This window comes from Eupeodes corollae, chromosome 1 (assembly GCF_945859685.1).
Source record: "Eupeodes corollae chromosome 1, idEupCoro1.1, whole genome shotgun sequence".
Classification (NCBI taxonomy): Eukaryota; Metazoa; Arthropoda; class Insecta; order Diptera; family Syrphidae; genus Eupeodes; species Eupeodes corollae.
In genome coordinates this window covers 258,277,107-258,288,651 of record NC_079147.1, presented here as the reverse complement: position 1 = coordinate 258,288,651, position 11,545 = coordinate 258,277,107, and the positions used below count along the sequence as shown (strand labels likewise).

Below are 11,545 nucleotides of genomic sequence, written 5' to 3'. Positions count from 1 at the left end.
ATATTCCCGACTGTCCCGAGCTCGAATCGACTTGACTTGGTTGCTGTCGGCTCTTGATCCCGACTGCGGCCTTCTCTCAATTTTAATAAAGCTTCAAGGTTTACAAAAAGAGAATAACTTAACCGCACCGCACCGCACTCCGTACACAACCAAACCAACCGCATTGAGTTGGTTATACTATTCGTATATGAGGTTGATGATGATATAATGACGGAATGCATATAAAACAGTGTTATTTTCACGTATTTAACGGTATTTAATTCGGATCCCCTAAGGATATCGTGCACCATACAGAATAACCCAAACCAACCTACCATAACCTTACTTATGCATCGCATCGCAGCAAGACAGAAAAGAGGGGTCCTTTTTGTTTGGTTCCGTTAGCGTTCCATGGATTTCAATTTCAATTGAAAACCTCAGCAAAAACAACTGAATAAATCTGAATCTGAATCCGAATGAATAAAGCCCTGAAATTAAGTATAAAATAAACGAGAACTTCCTCAGGACTTTTGGATTTTTATACAAAAAACTCTTCTTTTTGTGTTTTCATATTTTTGTTTTTATTTCAATTCACTAGAAATACACATGTAAGTATTGAAGCTCATTTCACAGGCATTACCGCCCTTGACAATCTTGCAATTGGAAATAATTTTACGCACTTGATCGACACTGGTGATATTCTCGGCCGCCTTGACTATATTCTCCTCTAGAATTTGACCATCCTTCATGTATCCTCCGTCTTCGACGATACAATGAATGAAACACTTGAAAGCTGCTGACACATCTTCAAGCTTAATTTTTCCGCTATGGAAGTCAATCGCATACTGGTAATCCACATTCTCCTGGGCCAAGCACTTTTTGGCAGGCTCAGGTAAAGCTGATTCGGGCTTTGGTGATGATTGGCACTGCCAAAAACATAAAATAGAATCAAGGACAATTCTTTACCTCAAAATGTTATTTTTAATCTAAGCCTACCCACGAAAGCACAAAACAGGTGACCGCAACAAAAACAACACACAAATATTTCATTTTCCAAAAAATAGTCCTGGCTAGTGTGGTGAGTTGGTGGCTTTTTATAACCGAAGCTGCTGCTGAATGTCGGAATAACTGGCCATTTGGTGGAATCAATATATAAGCAATTTAATTTTTTGGAGGGGACTACCAAGAGGCACATTAAATTTATGAAATTAGTTCCACAACGATAGGTTGTCGCTTATGGCTCTCAATCTGTGTTATTTTGTTATTGGATCAAATTCATTTTCGATTGAGGGAGTATTTTCGAGTAGTATACGTTGTATACTCGAAGTTTTTTATAATCATTTTTGATCGAGATAATTCAGATTGGTTTATTTGACGCTGATTTCATGCTTGTTAAGTGTTTTAAAATGCTTTTTGTGATAATTTTATTTATAACGATAAAAGCTGTGTTACCTACCTAAGTTAATTTGGTGATGCCAAAGTTTTGTTTGCTGTTTGTTGGGAAATAATTATAATTTGCTAGAAGAATTGATTCAATTATGTGTTGGAAGGCGGAAATGAATTGAAATGTAAAAACATGACGATTGATGTTTTGACAAACAAAATAAACTAATTTGTTAACAAATACAAAAAGTTGTGTTATTTTTAATAAATTGAAGGTGTGAAGGTTAGGAAAAAATTAAGCCTTACGCAGTCGTGAGCCGTCCGCTTATTTAATATGGTTGACTTCAAAAATAAACCAATGTCTTTTTCCAACATTTGTGATAGTATTTCTTTCTTCAGGTGAACAATCGTTTCGGGCTTATTTGCTTAGACTAACGACTTCACATATTCCCACAGAACGAAGTCAAGCTAATTCACTGGTTCGTAACGTGAAATTATGTGGTTACCAAACATTTCGTTCAGTAACCCAATCGTGGATCGTAGATTGAATCCACAGTTCCTATACATCTTGAATAACGGTAACGTTGTGGTAAAGTATCCTAAAGCACAATTTAAAAACTACACCAGTCAGTTTTTGTGCATTTAACGCTATCTGAATATACACTTGAGGAATATCATAATTCCAAATACGAATGTTTTGTTCATTGACGTATCCATTTAACTAATACTAGGCTTCGTTGCTAAACAATTCACTAATAAAAATTGGAATCAACAGCAATCTTGTTTTTTACGCAGATTCACCGAATCTACGTTAAACTAATTTAGAAGTATTTTATTATTATGTTTTTTTTTCAATATAAAATATAGCTCGCGGGGATTTAAGGGATTAAACGTTAATATTTTTCATTTTTTTTCCTGAGATCGAAAAATCGGATTTTTATTTATTTACTTTTACAGTTTTATTTATTTATCTTTACTAAATTATAAGGTTGCACTACAGTCTGTGTAAACTAGGGCCTCACCCAACAAACTTCTATACATATGTAGCTCGGTGCCTAGCTAGAAGTCAGCAGTTTCGCGTTCCAAGTTGGGTGAGGTCACTTTCCATTTGTGCGCTCCAACTTATCCCCGGTCTTCCTCTACTACGCTGTGGGCTTGGATTCGAAGACTTTTCGGGCCGGATCATTGTTTTAAATGCGCTGGACATGACCCAGCCATTTAAGTCGTTGGACTTTTACCTTCTGGATAAGTCTACGTCACTGTATATCACGTATATAGCTTTTGGTTCCATTTTCTCTTCCACTTACCTTATGCATACGGAACCGTGGATCATACGAAGAACTTTTCTCAAGCTGATTTCTTCCTCTTTTTACATAGTCCACCCTTCTGGACCGTGTAGCAAGATGGGGATGATTAGGGTCTTACATAGTGATACTTTGGTCCCTCGAGAGAGGGCTTTGCTACTCAATTGCTTTCTTAGCCGAACGAAGTACAATTTTAAAAAAATTGCATGACAGCCCATCACCTGGTCTAAAATCTTTTTTGACATCGATAGGTTCTGTTAAGTCGTTTCCAACCTTTATAGAGCAGCGCAAATTCTTAATGGTCACAAACGGATGAGTTTGGAAATCGATGAAAAGATGGTGGGTATCGATTTGATGTTCTGGGTTTTTTTCCAGGATCTGGCGTAATATGAATACTCGATCGCCTATCGACTTTACTGGTCTAAAAACACACTGATAAATACCACCTATCAGATTGTTGACGATGGGCTTTAGACATTCACATATTACGGTAGAGAAAATTTTGTAAGTGATGTTAAGTAGACTGATGCCACTATAGTTGGTGGTTCAGAATCGGACAAACAATGCTAAGGTTCCATTCATCGGGCATGCTTTCTTCCGACCGTATCTTACAGATAAGTTGGTGCATGCTTCTTACCAAATTATCACCAGCTGCTTTAAAGAGCTCGGTTCAAGCTATCTGCTCCAGCAACTTTGTTAGACCTTAACTTAGATATGGAACTCTTTAATTTGTCTAAGTCGGGAAGACAGGATTGTTGGGTTTCGTCGCCTATGTTCATTGGATCATCCTGATTGACACCGGAATTCGGTTAGTCTTCGCTGCTATACAGTCTGCAGAAGTGGTCCTTCCATATCCTCAGCATAGACTACGACTCCACTATGATCTTTCCACTTTCGTTTTTGCAGCCTTCGGTTCGAGGTTTATGTAGATGCTTGTGAATTTTGTTTCAAAATTAGCTCGGAGGTAATACCATTTTTCGTTGCCTTCCTAGAAATTGTTGGGATTCAAATAAAAAGTGATTTATAGATAATGATTTCAGGGCAGTGAGTGTCTCAAAAGTAAATATAATTAGAAACGAATCGGTCGATCTATTCTAAAACGATAGCACAGTTCATCAGACTAGCGATTGTGAGATACACACATATATACAAATTGTGTCGAATTTTACCCCTTATTACAAAATTATGTTGAGGCAGCCAGAGTTGTGCTTCTATTTTTATAAAGATAAAAAACTATATCCCAATAATCTCCAAAAACTCGACTTTTACGTTATCGTACAAGAAGCACACGTTTTTTTTTACGACAACGAAGTTTGGTCTTGATATTTGGCATTCTTTATCTTGCACCACCAGCTCGGTTTAAGATCTTTGAGCACGTTGAGGATTATGTATGCTGAGTAAAGACCGAACAAAGATTTCTGAAAGAAAAGATTAAATCAAAGAAGAAGTATTCAGTAGATTTGCTGAGAACCCACGTCACTTGGTCTTCATATAATTCTAATGATTCAAATGATAAAAATTGTTAATATGTATATAAATACATATAAAAAAGGTTTACAAAACTAACCTTAATCTTTATAATTTTCTAAAATGAGTTCGACCCTAATCAAAATCCTACGAACGCCCTTGATTAAAATCCTTGAAAATGAGAGAGTCGGATGAGATCCACACTGAAAACTTTCCATCCTACCTTTAAATTTGTCTTAAAAGTTTTTAGGTTTCCGTATTTTGTTAAAAAAGTTGTCAGTTGAATTATATTTTTAAAATTAACAACAATATTTTACATATAATGTTTGATTCCAAAATCTATTTTTGTTAAAAAAATTTTTAGTCGATTTTGTATTTCTTATACGAGTATAAACAAATACAAATTGAATGAATAAGAAATTGTTTGAAGTCAATATCTTTTATTAATCACAAGATATCAAGAACCGAAAACCAATTTTTACCAAATTTGCGTACTATTTTTTGTAGATTTTATTTTTTTTATATAAAAACGAACTTTTGGATTGTTATAAAAAAATTTCTTAATGTCGAACAAAATATTTTCTGTGAGATAAAATAGCAAAATTGTTAATTTTTGAAAATAAATTTGAGTCGAAAATCAATGTTTACCAAATTTTAGTATTGTTTTAAATTTTTTATTTTTCGTCAACTGTCAATTCGATTGTTCGCAAAATTTTATCGAATATTAAAAATATTTCTTATAAGACAAAATTAATTTGAAACCAATATTTGTAATTTTTGTAAAGATGTTTGAGTCGGAAGTAAATTTTAACCAAGTTTTAGTAGTTATTGTTTTCTTTTAAGATTTTATTTTTTGTAAGAAAATTGTTGATTTTTATCAAAATTTTACCGAATGTTAGAAACAATATGTTTATAAAATAAATCAATTTGATGCAAATATTTCAAATTTTTTAAAAGACATTTGAGTCGAAAATCAATTTTTACCAATTTTTAGTATCGTTTTTTTTATAAAAAAATGTTAATTCGATTTTTCTCAAAATTTTACATAATATCAAAAACGTTGTCCTCTTGCAAAAAATTATTTTGAAGCTAAAATAAGTTTTTTTTCGAAAATATTCGAGATGACAAATATTTTGTTCAGATTTTTGGATTTATAAAAAAAACCGTTAATTGTATTTTTTCCAAAAATATATTGGTTTGGCATCACGTTAAAATTTATAATATAATATTTAATTCAAGTCGGTAGCGTTATTGGTTCAGATATTTAGGGTTAAGCAAGATGTTCACCTTTTTTTAAATTGTTATGGTAAAGAAAAACACTCAATCATTTTTTGAGAGTCCTTTCTGCATTATTATTTGTAAAACTTAATTTATTTGAAGCCGATATCTCTACTGGTTCTTGAATTATGGACGATGAAAAAAATTATCCAAATTTTCGAACGACATCTCTCTAAAAATCTTTTATTTCGACTCAAGGGACTTCGAGAAATGTCAAAATCTTCAATTGAACAAATTTGACCGATTATATATATATACCTCCCTATGGGAAGTTAATAATTAACAATTACATGGCAGGGTAAGAAGAGTGGTGTTCTCTGGAATATTGCTCGTCTCAGAGGATACTGATGCAATGAGTTGCTTGGAATCCGTTTTAACTTATAACTATTCACACGCTTATTTTGATTTTATAGCACCATTCTGCTTTTTAGAATAACACACTTTTGGAATAACAAGGAACTATTGAAAAAAATTGTAGAAGAGCAAGCTGTAGACTAAGAAAACTGTTTTTTTTGCTGTTGCTTTTATTTCAATTCACTTCTAATGCACATGTATTTATTGAAACTCTCTTCACAGGGATTTTGGGCCTTAGCGATTTTACAATTTCCAATAATTTTACGCACTTCATCGACACTTTTGATATTCTCAGCCGCCTTAACTATATTCTCTTCCAGAAGTTGTCCATTCTTCATGAATCCTCTGGCTTCAACGACACAATGGATGAAACATTTGTAAGATGTGGATACACTTTCGGGTTTAATTTTTCCACTTTCAAAGTCCTTAGAATATTGTGGATCAATATTCTCTTGGGCCATGCACTTTTTGGCTGCATCATCTATAGTGGCAGGGGCAGCAGCGGCGGCGGCAGAGGTCATTGATGCCTGAGTAGTGGCAGGCATTGATGCCTGCATTGACGTCTTCGTCGTTGTTGGTTGGCACTGTGAAGTAATACAAATTTGTCAAGTATAAAAATACAATAAATTGAATCAGGATATGCTGTGAATCAAAACCTACCCATGATAGAACAAACCAGTTAACTGTAATAAACACAAGTACGAAGAGTTTCATTTTTCAAAAAAAATTTCTAGCTATTATGGTCGAAAAGGTGCCTTTTTATAGTTGGAGCACCCAACTACCAAAGTTACAAACTATGCATAGGGCTGTGTAATTTATGTTAGAAATTTAATTAGCAGACTAATTTCTACATAGAAAAACAGTTACATTCAACGGGTAATAAGCTTAAATAGTTCCACGACGATAAGTTCTCCCTTCGAACAATAAAACACTCTCTGCATTTGTAGTCATTCAGAATTAAAGTGATTATGATTAAAATTGGTTAATTTGCTGATGATTTTATGCTTATTAGGTGTTTTAAAATGTTTTGCTATAATAACAATTTGTGTTGAGTTTTTATTAACTTACTTCAATTTTTATAGGCGGAAGTATAAAATTAGGTTTGCCACTAAAAACTGCTCCCACTTTTTGACAAATGTTATAGATTTAAGTGTCGCTGTGAGTTAAAAAAATTCCTAAAGTTTTATCATTTTAGTCTTCTGATTTTTATTCAAAAAATTCACAAAAAATTTAATAAACTGATAATTACATATTTTTAGCAAAAAATCCTCTTTCTAATTTTAATTTAACTTCAAACTCCCTTTCCATAAAGAAGTGTATATAAAAACACAAGTTGTAGTTACTGGAAATGAAATTCCACCTCTTCCCATGACTTTAAAATTTCCTTTGATGTTTCAGAACATTTTTTTTAAACCATTAGCCCACTTCAAATGCACCTTCGATATAAAATAATGCTCAAGGCTATACAGCATACAGACAGAGGCTGCCAAGAATATCCTTAACAACTATTCCATTTTTTTCATCAACACACTTTCAATCGCTCATCTATGTGGAATGGAGGACAAACGTTTGTCGTCTGTATATCAGGACGAACGAATGTCGGAAATCAAAAGGAATTTCTCACTTGAAATCTTTGAAAATCGTGTTGCTGATAAGAAAACGTTAGTATTGGAATGGTGCGAGTTCAATTTTTTAGACAAGTTGTCTCCCCCTACTACCAATTAGGTTAAAAACTTTATTGAACTGATTCTCCGTAACATAATAATCACATCCCTGGTAAGTACGACTTTGGACGGCCCCTTGTACATTTTATTTTCTTCATTTGACATTTTACTATTTTCTTTGTTGTATATTAATTTTTCCTATAAGGATATTACATTTGAAAATGTATTCGCATGGAAAAACACCCGGCCTGAGTTGGGTTGAGAAGGGGTGGTGGCTCGGTTGATATGGAAGTAAGCCCACACCCCACCAACAAAAGCTGGAAAATTTAATAAATCGAAACATGTTTTAAAGATTTCCGTTTTTCTTCTATGCCGACAGCAGTACTATGCTATTCTTGCTGATGGCCTTTCGTCGAATACCTATGTGTAGTTCATTGTGCAGCTGCACTTGTCCTTTCAATTTAGGAAAAAGGAAAAAAATGACTAAATGTGTAAGTGTCAGCTTTTTTCTTCTCTTGTTCATGTCATTTTTTTGCTTATAAGGGTTATATAGGAGAGAATGATTTATGTTTCTTGCACATCAGTGAACTACATACGAGTATATGTTTACAACATTAGAGACCCGTAAGGCTCATTTTCCTATTGCAAAGCTTATGTGTGTCCTTCTATATTGGAACTCATATATCACACACAAATAGTAATGCAAAAGGACATATATTCTTCCTGCTTGTGCGGTATAGGTATAATAAAACCCTAAACTTTTTTTCAACTTTTTAATGAAGCAAAGAAAGAAAGCCTAGACTGAAGATCTAAGAGATTTATGTTACTATTGTCAACTTAAATGGCATGAAGTCTCTGTTATTGAAATAAGGTCTCATTATAGGTTAAATCACAGATAAAATTCAGAATTCATAATAAGCCAGAAGTTAATATTTCATAATTATTTGCTTCAATCAGATCTTCTAATGCTGGAGTTTTAGAAAACATTTTTTAAATGCATTTTCGTGATATCATCATTGACAAAGTTTTTGAATATAAAGCATATTAAATATCTTAAAATGACGTACTCAGTTTTATTTAAAAAAAGAAAATCCTAAAACTTGTTCTTTAAACTAATTAAGCTAAGTGTTAAGTTGGTTCGAGGGGATGTCTTGGTCTTGGAAATGTCAATGAAAGTCTTTAAATAAGAGGGGTGGTCCTGAAATTCTATGGGAGGTCTGGAGATTCTAAAGGAGTTATTAAATATAGAGGGAGATCATAAAACTCGAAGGGAGGCCTTGAAAAGTCAAGATATTTGGGATTTTCAGGAAAAGTCTTGAAATGTCAGAAGAAGTCTAGATTCTAGAACGATCTGAAAAAATAAAGGGACGTCTTAAAATAACAGGTGAGGTCTGGAGATTTCTGGGCGTTATTGAAAAATCAAAGGAGGCCTGAATGCTCAAGAAGAGGAAATGAAATTCTAAGGGAAGTCTTGACGTCTAAAATTACATTTGAGGTCTGGAGATTTCAGGGACGGTATTGAAAAATCAAGGTAGGCCTGAATGCTTAAGAGGAGGAAATGAAAATCTAGAAGGGAGGTCGTGAAAATCAAGGGAAGTCTGATGATTTCAGGAGAGATCTTGAAAAGTCGAGAGAGTTCTGGAGATTCTAAGTACTTAGGTCTGGATATAACGAAGAGTTCTGCTATATGAGGTTTTGAAATATCAATTTAGGTCTTATAAGGGAGGATTTTGTAATGTTTTGAAAAGAAGGATTAATAAAAGCTATTAAATTTAACGAAAAGGTAATTTTTTGCGAATTATTTTTTTCTTAATTTATTTCTTTTTTTAAATACATTTATAGAAATATGAGATACAGTTTTTTATTAATTTTGTATGTTTTTCGAATTTCGTATTTCTTTCGATAAATTGGTTTTCAGACATTTTATATATTTTAAGATAAGTTCAGACCTACATTATGGACAATCTGCGCAGATGAAAGGTGCAGAATGTATTGTGGTGTTGGATAGACAAACCATACTTACTTACTTAGGCCCTCGGACTAAGTTCTTTACGGCATAGGACCTATACTACTTTTACGTGCCATCGTGTACGGTTTCCGGAGATGTGTTTCAGCTCCCTCCATCTCTCGCCTAGTGACGCTGATTCCGCCTCAACTGTCCTGCGCCATGCGCTTCTCGGTCGTCCAGCTCTTCTTGTGTGAGTGAATTCCACTACGTTCTTTAACTGCAGTGCAGTCGTTACAGAGTCTATAGGTTCTTTTCCTGTCCTTTTATGAAGGACCTCATTTGATATAGGATTTGGCCAGAAAATCTTTAGTATGTTACGAAGACATCTATTCAAGAATATTTGCAACTTTCTTGTAATGGCTGAAGTAAGCTTCCAAGTTATGGGTGAAGCATAGATTCGACATTTTATCGAAACAGTCGTAGCTTTGTTCTTAAGCTGATAGAATTATTCCTCCAAATTTTGCCAATGCAGCAGATGACGTCTTGCTCGGTTCCGCCTTCGATAAAGAAAATACTTCTGAGGTATTGAAAGCTATCCACTTTTTTCATCGGTTGCGAGGTAATATTTATTTGAGAGGATGGTCGGGTTCCGAGGCTGATCATTTTAGTTTTGCCGAAATTGATTTTCAAAACTTCTTCTTCTCTCTCCACACATGTTGTCATTTGATGGAGAGCCGTTATCCTATGAGAGAGTAAGCAAACATCGTCCGCGTAATCCAAGTGCTTTAGATAGGATGTCAAAGTCTATTAGATCCCTCCACTACCTGACAAAGCTCACCAACAAAAACAATATTGGCGACAGAATACAGCCCTGCCTGACTCCGCTACGGATTTCAAAATCATCTGACAACTTACCATAGTGCAGATAGGGTTACTTGGATTCACCATATGTTGCTCTAATAATATCAATTAGTTTTTCTGGGATGACTCTCCTCCGCGAAGCTAACCTCTTAACGCTATCAAAGGTTTTTCCGAAGTCGATGAACAGAAGGTGTAGTGGTGATCAATATTCAACGCACTGTTCAATAAAGATCCGCAGAGTGTTAATATGATGAATGCAGGAGGATCCAGTGTAAAATCCTGCTTGTTTGGCATCAAGTGTGGCCTCAAGGTGTTTTCTGATGCGTTGCAGTATGACTTTTGCTACCATTTTTGCACTTTATAAGATATCTTTTTTAGGAGCTTGACCATAATTCTCTTCTTCACCCGCAACTTAATAAACACAAGTATTTGTATACTTAAAACTAGCTTTACCAAAAATTAAAAAGGGTTTCTTTATAAAAGTCAAACAAAACTGAGACTAACTGCACAGAAAGCTTAAGATGTATAATTAATTGTGAACTATGAAACAAAATTTGGTTAAATGAGTTCCTAGACGCGTACGCTAGTAGACTTTAGTTTCGAAATATCATAAATTAGTTTTAAGGTTTCAAATATAAAACATCTGTACCCCCTTCCACACTTTCTTTGATGAAGAGTAGTGTAAGGTGAACTTATCCGAATCTCCACTATTTTAAACATGATGACCAAGCAATTGGTTCTCTCCAAGAAAAATTTATAAGTATATTTGTCTGTCCTTGTCTAGCAACGGTTAGTAGGAAATAAATTAGATTTTTCTGAAAATTCTTTCAATTTATTCGCATAATAATAATTAGAGTTTTTAAAAAATTAATAAATATTCATAAAACAAACAACAGCAGATTTTTATATGATGTAAGCAAATAAGTCCTCCTTAAATCCTGAAACAAAATCACATCAATAGTGTTGCCATTGTACATTTGTTTAAAGATTTTAAATGAAAAAATTCTTGCACTTTTTTAAATAATACTTCTTAACCATTTATGTTAGCCGACAGAATGAGAATGTGAGACGGGCATATTTTTGAAATTTTTTGTTTCGGGATTTCGGACTTCTGGATTCTGTCAACTAAAACTAATAAAAACGTTTAAAAATGTGTGTTTGAACAGTCATGTCGATCATCATGTTAAATATTAAATAATTCAAATGTTGTCATTAAGTTTAAGCAACTTGATTTATTCGTATTACCAGGGCTAATTTTTAAAGAAGTAAATTTAAAAAGCAAGTTAAAATTAAAATAAGCCAAAAAC

At 33.7% G+C, this 11,545-nt stretch overlaps 2 protein-coding genes across 2 annotated transcripts; both read right to left on the bottom strand.

Moving 5' to 3' along the window:
• Nucleotides 1–545: 545 nt before the first annotated feature.
• On the bottom strand, nucleotides 546–1,106 carry LOC129942976 (general odorant-binding protein 57c). Its single transcript, XM_056052166.1, has 2 exons — nucleotides 976–1,106; nucleotides 546–905 (listed from the first exon to the last, which is right to left on the bottom strand). The coding sequence occupies exons 1-2, from the start codon at nucleotides 1,027–1,029 to the stop codon at nucleotides 561–563; spliced, it is 399 nt and encodes a 132-aa protein (XP_055908141.1). The 5' UTR covers nucleotides 1,030–1,106; the 3' UTR covers nucleotides 546–560.
• Nucleotides 1,107–5,933: 4,827 nt separating this feature from the next.
• Nucleotides 5,934–6,533, bottom strand: LOC129943204 (uncharacterized). The gene is made up of 2 exons (XM_056052488.1): nucleotides 6,426–6,533; nucleotides 5,934–6,349 (listed from the first exon to the last, which is right to left on the bottom strand). Exons 1-2 carry the CDS (start codon nucleotides 6,477–6,479, stop codon nucleotides 5,936–5,938), a joined length of 468 nt encoding a protein of 155 aa, XP_055908463.1. The 5' UTR covers nucleotides 6,480–6,533; the 3' UTR covers nucleotides 5,934–5,935.
• Between the last annotated feature and the right edge of the window lie 5,012 nt (nucleotides 6,534–11,545).